The sequence below is a fragment of the Engystomops pustulosus genome, chromosome 1, assembly GCF_040894005.1.
Source record: "Engystomops pustulosus chromosome 1, aEngPut4.maternal, whole genome shotgun sequence".
Lineage (NCBI taxonomy): Eukaryota > Metazoa > Chordata > Amphibia > Anura > Leptodactylidae > Engystomops > Engystomops pustulosus.
The window spans coordinates 211,203,733-211,223,954 of NC_092411.1; the positions used below are offsets into that span (position 1 = coordinate 211,203,733).

The 20,222-nt window shown below is 40.8% G+C and overlaps 1 protein-coding gene across 2 annotated transcripts in view; it reads right to left on the bottom strand.

Annotated features, from left to right (window-relative positions):
* Positions 1-14,725, bottom strand: part of CFI (complement factor I) — a 40,354-nt gene extending 25,629 nt beyond the window's left edge. The window contains exons 1-8 of one of the 2 annotated variants that reach the window (XM_072119304.1): positions 14,455-14,725; positions 10,383-10,632; positions 8,385-8,547; positions 6,555-6,730; positions 5,463-5,573; positions 5,237-5,344; positions 3,737-3,766; positions 3,454-3,489 (exon numbers count right to left, since the gene is read on the bottom strand). In XM_072119304.1, the coding sequence (XP_071975405.1) occupies positions 3,454-3,489; positions 3,737-3,766; positions 5,237-5,344; positions 5,463-5,573; positions 6,555-6,730; positions 8,385-8,547; positions 10,383-10,632; positions 14,455-14,514 (934 nt within the window). In that variant the 5' untranslated portion in view covers positions 14,515-14,725. Of the gene's footprint in view, positions 1-3,453; positions 3,490-3,736; positions 3,767-5,221; positions 5,345-5,462; positions 5,574-6,554; positions 6,731-8,384; positions 8,548-10,382; positions 10,633-14,454 lie in introns of both variants that reach the window. The other variant, XM_072119303.1, reaches the window with a different exon arrangement.
* Positions 14,726-20,222: the final 5,497 nt, after the last annotated feature.

A 20,222-nucleotide genomic window follows, 5' to 3' on the forward strand; every position in this document is an offset into this window, starting at 1 on the left:
TTTGATCACTTTTTATTGAATTTTTAATATTTTTCAAAATGGAATTTTTTACTTTGGCGCTATATTAATAAAAATTATTATTATTATTACTATTATTAAAGAAAGACAGAAAAAAAGCAGCGAGCCACAGAAAAGGGGGCATCTTAGGATTTCATTGCTGCAAACGGCACATTATATGGCAGGGAGCATGTGTGCGTGCTTCTCTATCGATTTTGTGATCCGGGGGTATCCCAATTGAATATTACAATTAGGCACATTAGATAACTCTTTGACCATGGAAGGAAGGGAGGGATTGGCGTCTTTCTATAATTCGCCTCAGGAAGCAGAGAGGCTAGACCACGCCCCAGTAACCTCTGCGATCCCTGCCTACCTGCTCGTCCCCCACACGCTGCTGTATATCTATGCAGACTGCACATGCACAGTAGCGCCCCATCCGCTCCACAGCCGGAGCTACTATGCACAGAGCTCCCTAAAGATCAGGGTTTAGAACGTAACTGGGAACCTTCCATCAGATCTATGGTTAAATAATTTCCAATCTCAGGTGCCACAGCTGTGCCACAGAGTGTTATTGCTGAAATTTACTGCTTATGGTGCCAGCACATTTCCTGTTTCATTGTAATGCCAACATTATACTTTACTGCAGTGAGTTTTAATCACCTTCCTGATTTGCTGTATATGTACTATGTGATTCAGAAAGGGGTTACTAGCAGGGCCGGCGCTATGGGTAGGCAAAGGTGGCAATTGCCCAGGGCCCCCTGAAAGGGGAGAATCTCTTCTTTCAAATGAATCTTGAATTTTGTTTCTAGGTGCCATGGATCCAGAGATATTCAGGTTTAAAGTGAGAATATCAGGTGCCATTTTTATATATAAAAATCACTCCCAACGGCAGTTTAACAGTTAATATCTCCGTTTTCCTACATTTTAGAAACACAAATTTAGATTCATATAAAAGAGTAGACTCTCTTCTTTCATAGGAAAAAAAGAAGTAAGGTTCTATGTGTCACAGAGCCAGAGATACAGCCCCCTGAAATTAACCCCCCCCCAATCCAGATTCTTAGCCATCAGTCTACAGGGAGAATTTGCTGCACACAGGAGCTGCTGCACCTCACAGATAATGGAAATATTCACTTTATGTGTTACTACATTTTGAGAAGGGATAATATCAACTAATATTCATGTTTTTAACCCTTCTCTATGCAGAACTATCTAAGAACACACTTTGGGCCACATGTATCAATCGTTTTTTTCTGTTGTTTTTGCGCCTTTCCATTCATTCATTCATTTTTGCGACTAAACGCCAAACTAGCTGCGCAGCAAAAATAACCAGCTTTCCCTCATTTATCCTAGCAATCCAGATGTTTTGCTGCGCCTAATGATATTCATCACTTGCGACTTTTCATTTAGGCGCAAAAACGGGCGCAAAAACACTCCAGCCCGAAGGTGGCGTTAACTGAGAAGAAAGCACTGAGTCCATTTCTAGCAGCAAAGCTCATCCAGACACTGCAGACACTAGAACAGATCATACAGACATGAGATACTCTGCAGACAGGAGCTGCAGACTCTATTTACAGTTCATCACCTTCTATTTACAAAACATTCTGCAGAATCCTGAGCTCAAAGCAAGAGAGAAGAGAACGTTACAGAATGTTGCAGATAGTACTGTCAAGTGTCCCCCATTTAATTCTGCACAGTATCTGAGGGGGATACTGTGCAGAATTACAGAGGTGCAGCAGGAGACCAGCACTGGGGGATCCCCTCCAGGAGAAGCCCCTGCTGAGGAGATCACTGGGTGCTGGGTGTCACACACCTGGATGCTGCTGTGAGTGTTATCTTCATGCTGGGATGTGGGACAAGCAGAGAGGAGCTTGTAACATGTAAGTGCCTGAATCTAACATTGCGCCTAAACTGCGCCAAAATTGCGCCTAAACTGTGTTAAAGTAAAGTGATTAATAAGAGGCAGGAAATTAACTTATCACAGATGGTTGTAGCTTGTGATAATTCTGGAAAACAGTGCACCAGAATTTAGGCGCAACTACTACACTTAGGCGCACAAAAGTGATAAATGTGGCCCTTTCTCTCTTATTCCCTTTTATTTTGTGATAGTTATTTTTTGTTGGGAAAATTGACTGATACGATGAACATTCAATCCTCTTCGCCTAATGTGACTACACCGCGACCAGAACATGTCCATAAAGTTATATGTAACACCAAAAACACACACATGTCCTGGAATAAAGTTTTTATTTCCCATCATCCTCCATTATTTACACCTATGTTATGACGTTCTCACTCTCATTCTTATAAAGCGCAGAGGGTTCTGTTATTGTGCAGCTAATACAATGGCGCACATCTAAACGTGACTTTTATTATCTCATTAGAGAGGTTTATGGATATATAGTTATTTATTTGGGTTACCATTGTGTAAGGAACAGACAATGATACATCTGTGTGAATTTTCTGCAGTTCCCTTTGCTGCATATTTTGGTGAATATATTGGTGTGGGGTATGTATGCTCTCCTCACATCTTACTGTATTCTGGATTTGTACATATTTTAGAGGACATTTTGAATGTTAATTGCCAAATGCATCGCCTGGTTGTCTGCTTTCAAAATTATATAGGTTTTATGGCACATTTACTGTTTTATTCTGTTTTATTGATATATTTTTCAGGTTGTGACTGTCTAAAAATGTCTAGCTGAAAAGCAGATATCTAGTTATTACAGTTTTAGTGATATTATGTGGATTTATTTATGTGAACATATCAATAGGGCACATTTGTGAACTCTACAAATGTCCATGTATTACATTTAGGAGATGTGAAGGTAAACATTTTCTGTTTGGATCTAATTTTTTGCCATCAAAGTCAAATTTTAAGTATTTTAATAAAATGTTTCAATTAGAATCAAAATTGCATGAAGGTGCCTATGTCTATAAAATCTTTGATGCAATTTTGAAAATGGGGCAAGTGTCTGCTTTCAGAAAATATCGGTCCCTCTCCCCAATGGGCCTCACAGTCTAATCAACCTACCAGTAATTTTTTGGAGTGTGGGAGGAAACCGGAGGACCCGGATGAAACCCACGCAGACACAGAGAGAACATACAACATCTTTGCAGATGTTGACCAGCGCTGCAAGGCTGTAGTACTACACGGAGCCACCATGCTGCCCATAAATCTCCCTATCATTTATTTATCTCCTATAAAATTCTCCCATATTACAGTTTGTTTTACCATACTAAAGGAGCCTCTTGCTGACTGTGACTGGTCATAAAATAGTTTTATTTTGGGGCCCCACTTTTAGTTTTGCCCAGGGCCCCACTTTGTCTAGAACCGGCCCTGGTTACTAGCTTATCCTGTGAATAAACTAATTTGTGGCTGAGGGGAGCCCTGGCAGCATATATCCTAGAATTCCAATATATTTTGCTTTAAGTGGAATGATTCAAGTGTGATCTTACCAGCATCAATGTCATAGTCCACAGCATTGCTTTTCTCTGTATAATAAAAGACAGTCATTATAAAACAGTGGCTTCAATTACATAAAGTGATAATATGGATATCAGATATCATATAGAGATATTGGTTGAATTAAGTTGTGCTTCTGTGTTGCAGTGGATTTTTGTATAAACAAACAGGATAAGGTATGTGATAGGTCATTCAAATCCTGTGATGTTCCTGCTGGACATATAAGTCACACACACAAACACACATTTTCAACATGTAAATTAAAAGTATAGTTACCATTATCTTCAACACTGGTTTCCCGATCATCTGATTTTGTTGATGGACGTTCCAAAAAATTAAGAGAAAATAGTATTTAGTTTAGTTCCCCTTGTAAGGCATGCGAAAAAAGTCACATTCTGGCTGGAGATCCTCCTTTTACAATGTGAAATGTGTACTCTACTATTTGTCCACTTACGGTAAGTACTGAGTTAATTTTTTTATATAAGAAGGGGGAGGCTGCTGCAAGGCTTTGAATGAATGGGGGAGGCTGCTGGGCATTTAAATAGTGAGGGAAGCCTGATGGGCATTCCATTACTAGGGAAGGATGTGACCAATGCAATTCCCATCCATGGCTTATACTTGAGACCATACGGTTTCTCATTTTTTTGTGTGGTGAAATTAGGTGCCTCATTTTATACTCGAGCCGGTGTATATACGGTAAACATCCTTGGTTTACAGCTGTTGCCTAGCAGAGAAACGATTTTCACAAACGGCTGAGAAAACCTCTGAAAAATAAACACAGAGATGCTCACCTGACATCCACACTCAGATTTGGCACTTCCTGGGTCTCTGATAATCTCTTCAATCTCATTGTAATAAGAACCTTTGTTTAAATTACCAAATTCACTGTGAACTGTTTCGAACATTGTTGAAGTCACAGCTCTTAGTTATAGTCACTTTGTACTAATCTATGTGTGTTGACGCCTGGTTATTTTATTTATTCAAGCAATATTAGGATTTGAATTGACCTGGTTTTCTTGGCTACTTTTACATCATGTCATTGTGCACTATGGTTACCAGGTATTGTATAGTCCAAAGCCTAATGTGTGATTGCACAAAGCCAAGTTTCAGTTTGTAAGCACAATAGAGAAGGAGAACTGAGGTCTTCTATAGAATTTGATGAACTACCGTATTTTTTGGACTATAAGGCGCACCAGATTATAAGGCGCACCATCAATAAATGCCTGCTAAAACGTCTAGGTTCATATATAAGGCGCACTGGATTATAAGGCGATTATAAGGATGAATGACCAGCAGACCTGTGCACAGTTCAAGGCAGCTGTTGTCTGTAAGTACGGCTCATATATAAGGCGCACTGGACTATAAGGCGCACCATTTCTGAGAGAATCAAAGGATTTTTTTGTGCACCTTATAGTCCGAAAAATACGGTACTAACTCTTTTAGAAAATGGATTGTTATTAGTTCTATGTCAGTTATTTTTTTTTTTGTTAAGCAACTGCAATATACAGTTTTCATGTCAGCATAATTTATGTCTATGCATTCTTTTTATGAAGCGGACACACTTTTACAGCTACATAATTTAAATGGAACCTGTCACCAGGATTTATGCTCTTAAACCCACAGAATTTCCTTATGTGTAATAAAAAACTATGAAACTTAAAAACTAAGGAATGAATGGAAAACGGTGTCAGGTTTGTGAACCTATATCTTAGGAGACTGTGGACCAATATTTTTTTGCTTTGTACAATATAAGAAGAATACCGTGTATTATTTTACTTTCACAGCCAACTTCATCTTCTCCACCGATACAATCCACTTCACCATTGCACACATAACTCCTCGGAATGCATACATCAGATTTACAGTGAAAACTGTTCACACATTCTGAAATGATATAATACAGTAAATATAATAATAGTGAAATTCTATGACACAAGAAAGGAAAACTGTAGTCTCAAAATATAGGAGAATATAAATGTTAAACTTGATAAATCATAGTTACCTGTACAGCAGAGTTCATCACTGAGGTCTCCACATTCATTTTGGCCATTACAGGTTTCATTATGAGAAATGCATTTTCCATTGACACAAGAAAACTGACCTTCTATACATTCTGCAATAAAACAATTGCACATTTGTTAATGCTTCTTTTGTGGAGGTTTCTAAAACACAATTTACAATACTGATATATAAACCAATAAAGTAATCTGGAAAGTCTAAGAAGTTGAATTGCTTAAAACTAACTTACTTAAAGGGATATTCTCATCTGGGTATTGACCGTTCATCTGACCGAGCATAAATTTCTTCAAATGGATGTAATTAAAATAAATGTACATCTGTCATATGGTCAAATGAAATGAAGCACAGTTGTCCTTGGATACGACCCCCACTGCTGGAGAGACTACTCAAAGAAATAAATTGTTTCTACATATGAAATATCCAGGAGTTACTGCAGGTCCCATATCCGTCCTGTGGTAATGAACACTGAATCCAGCTGGTCAGGCAAGACTCAGTGGTGCATACCGCTGCTGCCAGAATGTGGGGGTAGTCGTTTCCAAGGACAGCTGACTCTTGTTTCTAAGAGACATCATGGCTACATTTATGGGAAATTATCTTCACACAAATAATTTATTTATAATAACATGTAATGGAAGAAATGTATCTATATGGCAAATGAATTAAATGTGAATGTCCGGATGGGAATAACCCTTTAAATGAGTCTTAATCCAACATCAACTACCATAGAGTAAAATATGATTAAATGTTGTCAAGAACATCATGATGCTGGCATTGTGCCACTCAGTGGAGCTGCTGTCGTAGTTAATTGGTTTATGTGACATGAAGACTCAGGAATCCCATCTTCCCTTGACTCCCTTTGCTTCACCATTCGTTTTTTTGGGCACTACATTTTCCCATGCCTGACGAATATGACGTGTACTTCTTGTTATGGACCATCAAGTACTTGTGATCAATACATTTTTTTTTCTAAAATATTCTGAACTATTGTCTATTTCTGTATGGCCTCAATTATACACTGGGAGGGTTTACTTGTATCTTTTATGATAGTAACACCTCTGTGGGATTTAATACACACCACTTGTCTTGTTATAACATGAAACGCCAGCTCGCTCATTCCTTTTACTTGTGCTCTTCTTTATAGTACATTCAGCCAATGTGCTCTCAAATCCTCGGCATGTCACCTGGAGACACTCCTCTTCCTTTTCATCTTCCTCTAAGATATTGTAATTTAACTCTCCATTGGTAGCACCTCTGCATAAAATAAATAGGAAGTGTACTGATAATTTATATATTGATATATTAGATAGATTTTTGCAAATTAAGGTTGACAAACCAAATCCAACATTTAGCAATGTACAAAATATTTATGGGGGAAATTTAGAACAGGCACTTGCATTTCGGCTACAAATGTGCCACTGTAAATATCCACAAGTTTTCCATGCAGCCTGTCACGGGTGCTCCCACAACCCACGCCTAGGGTCACGGGGTCACCCGTGCCCCTCTCCGAGCTCCAGTTGCCTCCCAGCGTGACTTACCTGTCCCTGTTCCTGCTCTGGCGTTCGTACGCGCGTGGCCCTGTCTCCTAGGGCACATGCGCGTCAGCTCCCAAAGATTTAAGGGACAGTGCAACGTTAATTGGCGCTGGCCATTCCCATAATCCTTTTATAACCCAGCCTCTCCCTGCACACCACGCCAGATCTTTGTGCCTAATGCCTTTGAAAAAGCTTTGTTCCTGATGCCCTGTGCTCCTGTTCTGAAGTCTTGTTGTGACCCTGGTTCCGTTCCTGACTACACTCCAGCCCTGACCTTCCGCTTCATCCCCGACTCTGATCCTGTGCTGCCTGTCCTGACCTCCTGCCTGGCCCCGACTATGATTCTGCTCAACGTCTCTGTACTTCACCTTGGCCGCCACTGCGGACAAAGTCGCGCCTGTGGAACGACCTGGTGGTACCACACCGCAAGAAGTCCAACCTGCTTTGTAGGGGGCTCGGGTACCACTAGACTCTGGTCCCAGGTGTCGGCTTAAGTCATCGTCCCCAATGTCCAGTGGGTCCACTACCCCTGGTGCCTGACACAGCCAAACAGCTGAAATAATGGTCATCATTGTGCATAGAGAATGACTTGCATTGAATGCAAAATATTAGCCATAATATCTGCTCTAGCAAGGTCCCCTACCAATAAAGAGGAGGGGTTGGCACTTTATCCTCACAGCATAGCGCTTGCTACCTGAATAACACTCATTGTGGCAATGCTACTTATGTTTAATATTCTAATAAAGGGGTTGTCACTTTCAGCAAATAAATGACATTGATTGTGTAACGAAAAGTTATACAATATACTTTCTGTATCAATTCCTCACGATTTTCTAGATCTTTGCTTGATGTCATCCTATAGAAAGCTTCTATGTTTACTAGTGGATAGAAATCTGTCCATGTTCATGAGATGGACACGCAGGTGCATGAGTCATTAGATTACTCTCTGTGATAATAACGGCTCATGTACCTGCATTTCCATCACAAGACCATGGACCGATTCCTATGGACAGGAAGTAAACATAGAATCTTTCTATAGCAGGACAGCAAGCAGTGATCTACAAAACTTTGAGGAATTGATACAAAAAGTGTATTGGAATATTGTATAACTTTTCATTTCACAAATATCAATTATTTGCTGAAAGTGGACAAACCCTTTAAGGAAATATATAAAATATAATAAATAACAACAACGCATGCCATGCAAGAAATTTAGGGAAAGGATTCAAGTTAATGGTATAGTTTTAATAGATTGTTAAAAGGAACAGTGCAGGTGAACTAGTAAAAGCGATAGGTAGTAAGATGGCGGAACCATAGGGGAAAAATGTAAATCACTAATAGAAAAAAAGGTGAAACCTTGTGTTGTAACTTACTTGGGAAATTGAAGTTGTTGACATGCAATATTGGCTTCTGTGATAGTCCACTTCTCAGAACAAACAAAGAATTCTTTATTGTGTTTGGGTAATTTTATTTTTACAATGCCTTCTTTGCTTTCTGGACCACCAGTTATATTTTTCAAAAACATTTCAAATTTACCTAAGACAAGAAGAAATCATAGGTTAAGCTGATAATGAACATTAAATGTATAAATTATCCTAAGCCTACCACATTTCTTGAAAGTTACTCTACTCTATTGGCTGCATTCATGGTGATTATGACTCTCTTTAAAGGAAACCTGTCATCACACCACTACCAGTCTATTGTCAAGCAGCGAGACAGCTTCTAGATGATGTTTCTTTCATGGCCTGGTGTGGTGGCATCATCCAGAAAATTAACTTTAAATCAAAATGTAAATAGTTTTTTATATGAAGTCAAGGAGGTGGATAGTATAACACTGTAGTCAAGCTGTAATTATGGTCCTGCGTCCAGGGACATCATTGACCAGATCTCCTGAAGTCTGGTGCATAATGTCAAGCACATGGGAGGAGGTGTTCAGAGGCAGAGAGAGCTTGACTTCAGTGACTCCCTAACTTTACACAACCAATTAACATCTCCCTTCAAAGTGGATTTCCTGGATTATGCACCACACTGGGCCATGAAAGAAACAACATCTAGAAGCTGTTCAACTGCTTGCCAACATACTGGTACTTTATTAGGCCCATTTTTGATGACATGTTCCCTTTAACTGTTGTTAATTTGAGTTACGGAGTTTTATGTAGTCAATGAAAACTGTTCTTGAAAAACTATTTGTCAAGTTTTCTCTTTCCAGTCCTCGGCTGAGATGTTGGGGGTGAGCCATTTCTATCCCAGTTGTTTGATTTACCTACTTTAATGCGTTAATTCTGCCTGAATTTAAAGGGGTTGGCGAGGAGTATGATTTTTTTTTTTATATGTATAGCTTAATTTAAAAAAAAAAAAAAACAACTCAGCCTTTCTGCCCACTCCTGTTCTTTTATGGTGCCACCCATCACTGCTGGCTTTTTTTTGTATATAGAGGCCAGAGGTGACATGCATCTACAGCTTATGTTTGCATTCAGAAGCTAGTGGTCACGTGCGTCTACAATCCCTTTCCTGCTACGGCACTGCAACTCATGCAGTAGCAGGAGCGTGACTGTAGACACGCATCACCTCAGCCTCTGTATACAAACAGAAGCTGGCAGTGATGGGCAGAACAGTAGGAGAACAGGGAAAGAGATAAGTATAAGTCCTTATTTTTAAAGCCCTCACAGCCATAAATATATATTAGGGACCTAATTTTCACTAAAGACAGGTTGCAGAAGCCCATTACAGCTGGATTGCAAAGATGTCTTTTCTGTGCATTTGCATTAAAATATAATTGTGTGTTTTACCTTTCCTTGTACAGCTTCTCCCTCTCCCACTGATGGCAGCTCACCACGCTGTGAGCTCTGTCCCTGTGTGACTGAAGGAGCAGGAGGGAGGAGTTATACAGGAGCACAAAGGTGGGGGCTGAGAGCTGAGGAGTGAGTAAGCAGCACAGACAAGTCACATGTTTTTTTTTACATGTAGCAAAACCAAAACAAACCTGGGACTTTGAACAGAATAATGTCAGGGTCCAAAATAAGTTAAAACACACAATTATATTGTAATGGAAATACACAAAAAAGGCAGAAAGACAGCTTTGCAATCCAGCTGTAATTGGCTTCTGCAACCTGTCTTTAGTGAAAATTAGGTCCCTGGTGAGAGGTTCCCTTTAAGCTGCTTGCCTTCTGCTTTATTTTCTGAACATACCTTAACTCTTAATTTTGTACTACATTGTCACCTGGTTGTGACTTTGTACCTCTGGCTACTCTTTGATTATGATTTTGTCTGTGGCATACTCTTTTCCATTTGACTTAGGTTGCTGTCCTTGACTTTAGCTTTCTTATATTATGTAAACTTTATTAGTAAATAGGGAGTTTTCAAGTTCTCACCGCTGCATGGAGATTCAGAAAAAAACCTGTATTTAGGGTTGGAGCATTCGGCACTCTTTAGCTGACAGTAGCTCAGAAAGGATCTGCCATCCACACTGCAAGCCCCTATGGTCTTATTTCGAGGACATTGATACGGTAGCTTACAGATACACTTCCCATCCACACATCTCTGCCAGGGAGCACAAAATACTTTATGACATGATTTCATGGTGTACTTCTCATCCCAACATGTTTTCTTTGACACAGCAGCCTGCAGAAGACAACAAGATTTTACTAGAATGCAACATATACGGTTACGTTCACACTACCAATCAAACCTCAAAAAAGTAAAGAACAAATGTTCAATGTATCAATGTAAAATCCCTTTGACATCAATGTAAATGTAATATCCACTCAGATATCCTAGCCAAACTTACCATATGTACTAAATGAAAAAGAAATGTTTATGTGGCAATCTAGTAAGGTATTTCACAACCTTTCCTGATAAATGTGTATACAGCTATACAAATATTAGCTTTGGGCTAGGAGACATATATGTTGCACAAGCTTCATGAATAAGCTGCAGATAATTATCCCAGGGAATACAGGGTCAAGGACCTTCTACAACAGTATATCTCCTTTCTTTTTAGTGTTCTATCTAACTTATACGGCAGTCTTAAAGAGGACCCGTCACCGCGGAAAACCCACAGAGCAAATGTGCCCCCAATAATCCTCCCCCCAGCCCCTTTCTCCCTAGCCGTTTTTTTTTTTTAAATTTATGTGCAGTAAATGGATTTAAAATGATCCGACCTCTTACTAAGCGGACACATTGCACGAGAAGCCGGCAGCATCGCATCGGTGCACCGCACTAACAGCGGCTGTGGCTGCGCCGGGCTTATTCACAAGGCCGCGCCGCACGCCCCCGCCAGCGGACACATTGTAGAAGAAGCCGGCAGCATCGCAACGCTGCCGGCTCTCCAAGTCGCTGTAAAGAAGCCCGGCTCGGCCACAGCTGCTGACAGTGTGGCACGACTGGCCGGCAATGTGAATAAGCCCGGCGCAGCCACAGCCGCTGATGAATAACATCGACTACCAGCGTGCCGGATACACGATCAAATAAGAGGTCGGATCGTTTTAAATCCATTTACTGCACATAAATTTTTAAAAAAACGGCTAGGGAGAAAGGGGCTGGGGGGAGGATTATGGGGGGCACATTTGCTCTGTGGGTTTTCCGCGGTGACAGGTCCTCGTTTAGGGTTCAGAACAACCTCTATTAAGTGCATTCAGATGTATTTCTGCTTGGGTGCTCTTTTCTTCTGCAGCACCATTTACCAGACTTTACAGTCAGACAAGTAGAAATGGAGATACTACTGCTAAAACTTCATCAGATGTCTCCAGACATCATGATCACATTGGATGCTTGTCAGAGATGGGGAGTCTTCTCTGCGGGGGCAAAACCAAAGTAACCATAGTGCCACATAGCTAAACCTTGTATAAGGCTTCTACTACAACATGACATTTTCAGCAGCACATTTCAAAAGGCTTAATCATTGATAATCAGAAACAATCACTGTGGAGATAATACACTACAGAGCTAATCACTATTGATGTCATAGAACAGAAAAGACAATGGGGGAGATTCATCATCTCATTGATGTCACAGTGCAAAGATAATCAAGGAATCCAGAAAAAGAAAGATAATGCACACAGTGATGTTACAGAACAGGCATAATTCACACAGTGATGTCACAGTAAAGGGATAATGTACAGAATGATGCTACAGTACAAGGATAATGCACACAGTCATGTTACAGAACAGAAATAATACACGCTGATGTCACAGAAAACGTTAATGTACACAGTAATGGCACAGTACAGGGAGAATACACACAGTGATGTCATAGTACAGGGATTATACACAGTAATGTATACAGTAATGTCATGGTACAGGGATATTGTACACAATAATGTCACAGAACAGAGATAATACGCGCTGTGATGCAGGGCCGTAACTACAGTGGTGGCAGCCATAGCAGCTGAAATGGGGCCCACTGCTTCGGGGGGCCTTGTCATCTGACCTGCCACTAAAGAATGGAGTATGTGCATTATTATGTACATAATATGCTGCATATTGTACAGTATGATATGTATGTAACATATATGTGATGTATGTGTGTTGTAAATGTGTGTGTATCTGTGATGTGTATATGGTGTATAGTGAGTATATACTGTATGTGTGTGTATATATGCTGTATGCGGTATATGGCACTGTATGTATGTATATGTGATGTGTATATGCTCTATGTGTACATATGTTTGTGTGTGAGTGTATATAATGTGAGTGAAGAACTGTATGTTTATGTATACAGATATATAAATGTGTGTATATATGTGAGCATTTGTAAATTTTTAAGGGGGTCCGATCAGAACTCTGTTATGGGGCCTTGCCTCTACTAGTTATGCTCCTACTGTGATGTCACAGTAAAGTTATAATGTACACAGTAATGTCACAGTACAGGGATAATGTATAGAGTGATGTCACAGCACAGGGCTATTTCACGCTGTGAAGGCACAGTACAGAGATAATACTCACAGTGATATCACAGTACAGGAATAATGTACACAGTGATGGCACAGTATAATCTACTAAGTAATGGTACAGTACACCATAATTTTTTAACTCATAAGTAATGCAAATAAATTTCCAATATCCTGACCAAATGCTTTCTATGTCTAATAATCTTATTATGACCCCATAGAAGCCAATATAGCAACATTGCAAACACAGTAGCCAATAAAATAAAAATTCCCCCCTCTGTAGCCAATAAAGTCACAGAGCCCTCACAGCAGCCTGTATAGTCCAAGTTTCTCCCACAGTAGCCAATATAATAACTTTTCCCACATTAACCCATAGTCATAGTGCCCCAAAGGAGCCTGTATTCACAGTTGCCCCACAGTAACTAATAGTAACAGTGAGCATATATGTAACAGCTAACAAACAGCACAAAGCAATTCAGAAATAAGCAAATGTAACTTTCAGCCAGAGTGTGCACAAAACAGTGCCACTGATACTGCCACCACCATGACCACCATGTCCATGAAGTTACATTGAGTAATAAAGTGGATTTAAAGAAGTCCTATTCAAGCTGGTTCCTATTCCCAGTATTCTCTCTCTCTCTCTCTATATATGTTGTAGTTGGATTGGAATGAAGTACTGTTGTTATTTTTTTTAGCAGTGGCCTGTTGATTGTCCTGTTCCTAATTTTGATGCTTGGGGCTGAAAATTGTGTTTCAGATGGTTATTTCTTGTTTTGTTATCACAGACGTATTGATAAATGTTTTATCAGCACCTGGTATCAGGAAATAGCAAGTTTTTCTATTCGCAACAATTGTTTGCCTAATTATATCAGAACCCCCCTCCAACCACCCATACTAAAATTCTGAAATAATGCAAACAGTAATATATATATATTATCAAAACTGATTGAGCGGATTGCCTCAGAGAAGTCCCTACTGCTGCCCGTGGCTTGTAGCTTTGGGAGCCTTTTCTCCCGCTATTTGCACTTGAGTGGTCCTTACCCGCTGATGGCACATGTGCCACACACAACAGACCACAAGCTCGTTGCTTGTGGCCTAAGAGCACAACATGGTCAAGTGCATGTAGCCCTTTATTAGGGTATGCTCACACATAGTAGATTTTCTCAAATGTAGTGTAATTAACTGCAAAGTGAGTTAGATTTTTTTGTTCTCACCCTGAAATCTGCAACACACAAAATGCAATAATTCTGCAAACAGAAAATTGTGTATAGTTGTGGTAGATGTAGTATAGTTATTTGTGTTGATTAGTGGATTTTCTGCTGTGGTAAATCCACAGTGTATCAGTCCTTTCATACTACTTGTACTTTCATATCACATAAATTCAAATAGCAATTTCATAAAGGCAATCAATATAGTACGACAAAAATACACAGCATAGTATGTAGTGTGTATCTACAGCATTACTTTTGTATTAAAGTACATTAGTGCTTTTTGTAGTAAAAATTATAGTCATTGAGTCAGAGTAAAGATGAATGAAATCACTCCAGTCTCTTACCGTTACACTGTAGACATAAATGAAGCAAAACATGAAGCAAATTAAGCTTGAGGTCTTCATCCTGATGCGTCTGTATCTTTTCTCCCAAAAACCACCAGTCCGCAGAGAATTTAAGCAAAAATCTCTTAATCTTAATCTCTCTGCTTAATCTTTAACCACTGATCTAACACTGTGGAAAGTATTATTTGTAGAAGTACTGTGAGTGTGCCTAGACCCTGTACACTGGAATCTGAACCCTTTAGAGTCCACCAATACAACCCTGAGAAGGATAATCCTGTACACAAAAAACAGAACAAAAGCAGTAGTCGTGTACAATTTCCAAGTAATTCCCATCTTATTAGAACAGTAACTAAGGAGTGGCTACTCAATGTTTTAGCAACCTGGAGATAATTGCATAACAAAGAAGAGGTTTAGTGTGATGGAGACATAGATCATTCAGCTTTTAGCCAATTCTTACAGCGTACAGTGCACAACATTGGGGCAGATTTACTTACCCGGCCTATTCGTGATCCAGCAGCACGTTCTCTGCTGCGGCTTCGGGTCCGGATGGGATTCACTAAGGTAGTTCCTCCGACATCCACCAGGTGATGCTGCTGCACTGTAGTTCCCCGAGGCCCGCTGGAATGCCCTGGAGTTCACCGGCCTATTCCCGGTGAAGGTAAGTGCAAGTTCCGCGACACTTTTTTTTAAAAAATGCGGCGGTTTTTCCCGAATCCGTCGGGTTTTCGTTCGGCCACGCCCCCGATTTCCGTCGCGTGCATACTAGCGCCTATGCGCCACAATCCGATCGTGTGCGCCAAAATCCCGGGCAATACAGGGAAAATTGGCGCAAATCGGAAATATTCGGGTAACACGTCGGGAAAACGCAAATCGGGCCCTGAGTAAATGACCCCCATTGGGGCAGATTTACTTACCCCGTCCGTTCGCGATCCAGCGGCGCCTTCTCTGTGGTGGATTCGGGTCTGGCCGGGATTCACTAAGGCAGTTCCTCCGCCGTCCACCAGGTGACGCTGCTGCGCTGAAGAGCATCGGAACGCACTGGAATACACCGAGGCCGGCTGAGTGAAGGTAAGTGCAAGCTCCGCAACACATTTTCCGTTTTTAAACACGGTTTTTCCGAATACGTCAGGTTTTTGTTCGGCCACGGCCCCCGATTTCCATTGTGCGCATGCCGGCGCCGATGTGACACAATCCGATAGTGTGCGCCAAAATCCCGGTGCAATACAGGGAAAATCGGCGGAAATCGGAAATATTCGGGTAACACGTCGGGAAAACGCGAATCGGGCCCTTAGTAAATGACCCCCATTGTCTCTATAAAGTACAGATTACAGAGTCCAACTGTACCTGATTAAGCCTAGCGCACTGCACTGAAAAATTGTGTGCTTGCTGAGGGCATCAATGTCCCGACCTCACCCATGCTCATCTTGTCTGTGAAGAAGTAGACACCATGGGGCACATTTACTTACCCGTCCCGTGGAGTTCACCGACTCCAATGCACTGTGCCACAATTCACTAAGATCGCACGCCCAATATCCTGCATGTGTTGCTTCCCTGCTCAGATCTAACAGAGTTCACCATCTTTTAAGTGGTGTCCAACGGCACACCCCCCAATTTGTGTCGCATGGAAGCCAAAAAGCGATTGTGTGCGCCAAAATCCCAGCGTAGACACCTGTTAAATATCTGTCCAAGCCGTGTAATCCCTGAAAAAGGCAAACAGTCTGACAGAAGTGAGCAGCCAAACCCTTAGAAAATGAGCCCCATGTTTTGCTATGTTAATGTTTTTACTTAGCATTGGAAATGAGCAGACTTGCTGTCTGCATTCAGGTTCAGCTGCCCAACTCGGACAAATTTCTGGGCAGACAACAGGTCTGCTCATCTCTACTTAGTTGTCTTAGAGAGAGACAGTGGAACCTTAGATTTACTTACCCGTCACCATCTTCTTCCCGATTTATGTAAGTGCATGTCTTGCGACACAATTTTAATCTTAAAACCGACACTCAGTCCGAAAAAGTCAGATTGTTCAATGGCCTGCCCCCCGATTTCTGGCGCATGAAAGCCAGCGCCGCTGCACCAAAATCCGATCGCGTACGACACAATCCCCTTCTAAATACCTGTCCCAGTGGCGCCAATCCTGAATACCATGAACAGTCCGATGGAAATGTGATCCGCGGACCCTTAGTAAATAAGCCCCTATGTGCATAATTCATTCTAAGAACATGCTTGTAATCCAGATCCCGGTATAGCAAAGGAAGTTTTCCCGTCAGAAATCATTGAAACCCAGATGATTGGTTGCACAATAACCAAGTACCATGGATTACAAGCAGAATTTGTGCTCGTAATCCAAATCACTTGTATACCAAAGCAAGTTTTCCCTTAAAAAGATGTTTATGTGTAGTACAACATCTAGTCCCTTTATTATTTCTTCTTTAATAATGTGTTATACATATTTGTGAGAGAGGTAGTTACAGCACAGTAGAGGGTGGGAAGGGCTCACAGAATGTTTATATTATGAAACTCAATGTTACAAATTTTGTAAAATGCTTCCACTGTATTATAATTATTAATGTATACTTGTTTTACATTATCACTTATAATATTTGCTGCATTAGCATTTGTTATTACACCAGAATGTCACCACACTGAGTAAAGCCCCTTCTACACTGGCGTTTTTCACGCGCGAGTTCTGCGCGTGCATTTGACGCGCAGAACTTGCATTGCACTCTGTCCCATTGTATTCAATGGCTCTTTCTCCATTAGCGTTGTTTTTGACGCGCGTGCTTGCGTTCGTTTGCACGCGCGTCAAAATCGCAGCATGCTCTATTTTTGCGAGTCACGCGCAATTTTCACGCCCCATTCAAGTCTATGGAGATGCATCAAGAACGCATTGCACTCGCAATCATTGCAAGTGCAATGCGAGTGCAATGCGTTTTAAACGTAAGGGTTGCTAGGTGACCAGAATAACAGTATTTCCCCTGCTCGCGAACGATCATTTGATTAAAAAAACACAGTGAAGAACAGTGAAGAATAGAATAAAACCAGTGAACACAGTGAAAACAGTGACCACAGGATCATTTAAGAGAAAAACACAGTGCAGAACACAGTGCAGAATAGATTACAGATGTTCGGCACATCTGCTTACTTGTCGGGAGATACGCATGCTATTTTGGGCGCACCGTTCCGCGCGTATCTCCCGACAAGTAAGCAGATGTGCCGAACATCTGTAATCTATTCTGCACTGTGTTCTGCACTGTGTTTTTCTCTTAAATGATCCTGTGGTCACTGTTTTCACTGTTTTTATTCTATTCTTCACTGTTCTTCACATCTGCTAACTTGTCGGGAGATAATATACACGGGGAACAGTGAAGAATAGATCGCAGATGTTTGCAACTTATCAGAAAACATTATTTTTTAATTAAATAACCCATTTTAATCCCAAACCATGGTCCCTTTGAAAAATGCTCGATTCTCCCATTGACTCGCGCGTGAAAAATGCGCCGAAAACGCTAACAACACGCGCGTGAAAAACGCTAATTACTCCAAGGAAAAATGGAACAAAAACGCAGCCAAAAACGTCAGTTTTTCACGCATTGCACCCTGACGTGAAACGCAACGCTAGTGTGGAAGAGGCCTAACAATGCCTTCTGACAAAGGGTTACAAGTATTCCCGCATTTTACCTAAAATTAGCTGCCAGTGGGGCCCTGTACCTTAATTACAGGCGGTTTTCTGATATGCAAATTAGATTTTCTGACTAATTTCTAGTGGCTTTGACTCTTCTTTGCTAGGCTGCCAGTGAAAACCCCCCAATTATTTTTGACTGACACCTCTGTGTCTCTTCAAATTAATGCGCTGCCTCCTTGTACTTGGGGACCGTCTGCTTATATTCAACCACAGACATATAAAGCTCTATTTACCTTTAGGACATAGTGTGGCATTTTTTTACACAGTGCCATGTGTCACATTCATGTCATGTGACCAGAATGACATCATCTAATGCTCTTTAGCCTCCTAGCAAACCTTCCCCTATGAATGTATCTGATCACATGAAATCACAGCAGCCTCCATGGAAGATGGAGAGGAGTAGAAGTCCATGGAGGCTGCTGTGATTTTATGTGATCAGATAAGTACATGGGGTACATTTTGAAAATTTAAAGGGTATAGGACCTTAGGTGACATCCCAGTGGTCACATGACATGAATTGCTGAAAAATTAGGAGGCATATGGCATGGAGAGGAGTAGGTTGGGGGGCGGCCGAGCAGGACCTCTGCTCTACAGTCATGCCCTGTATGATCTCTAAAGAATCTGCACTGTTGCGTTCACAGTCACGCTGTGACTCAGGGAACGTCATAGACCAGGTTTTGAGCAGAAATTTTCACCCCACGCTTTCTAAAATTAACTTATTACCCACATTACACAGTAGCCATTGTCTACTGCTGCTGCTATGGTAGTTGGAAGCTGAGCCGTGATTGGTTGCTGTTCTGCCACAGGTCATTAATATGAGCTCTGAGCTTTGATAGGTTACTATAGGCAATGAGTATAATACAGCTTATGTGTGAGGTAATATGATAACCACCATATATAGGAGCCATTGTCTGCTGTGGCAATAAGCAACCAATCACAGCTCAGCTTCTATTTTGAACACAGGTCATTATTATGAGGTCTGAGCTTTGATAGGTTCCTATGGGAAATGAGTATAATACAGCTTAGGCTGCGTTCCCTTGTTGTGTTTTGTTTGCAAAACACAAGTGTTAACATATAACAAATCATTTACAAAATGTTAACACATGCTTTAACGTTGTGTTGATGCACATGTTTGTTAACCAAATGTTGACAGCAATATAATTAGGCAAATCTCTTCTCAGCTGTTGTGATGCGTTTAAAACAAAACAAACCATCTTTAGCTAACAGAAGGCTGTCAGTTAGTTACTAGGGTTCTATGAGAACCTGTCACTAGCTGTATATGTGAAAATGTGGTAACGGGTTCCCTTTAATCCCTAGCTGTACCACAAGGGTATAGTAAAGCAGCACTATGTACTATATTGTCATGTCATTGCACAAGCTCAGAAGGACTCCTTCACATCAGCGTTAGTTTTCACATCTGTGGTTCAGTGATTTCCACACAAAGCCGTTGTTATCAAGGGGTATATTCAAATTGGCTTATTTTTTCACTGATCCGTTGTCCACATAAAAAAAAATATAGTAACATGTCCATTTATTTTCACTAATGTGGATCACGGAAGGCAATAGAAGTCTATGGGTGTACAAAATTAAAAAAAAAAAACTGATGACAGCTCTAGTTTTTTCACTTTCACCAATGTTAAACCTCCATTTTTGTATGGATGCAGAGACAAAATGGAAGCAACACAGAGTGAAAAGGCAACTGAACGGACGCACAGCACCGCCAATGTTAAGCCACCCTCAGGGCGCGTTCACACCTTGCGTTTTGACCTGCGTTTTCATTGCGTTTGAAACGCATATACAACAGCTGAGTAGAGGTGATTTGCCTAATTAAATCACTGTTAACGTTTCCGTTTACAAAATGCATCGTAAACGCGATGTTAACGCATGCGTTAACAAAGCGTTAACGCATTCGTTTTGTTAACACATGCGTTAACATTGCGTTTACAAACGTAAACAGTAATGTAATTAGGCAAATTACCTCACATCAGCTGTTGTATATGCGTTTCAGACGCAATGAAAACGCAACATGTGAATGCGCCCTAAAGGAGATGAAAATGTTGCAACAGAGTTTTATTGTTCAATTTCACTG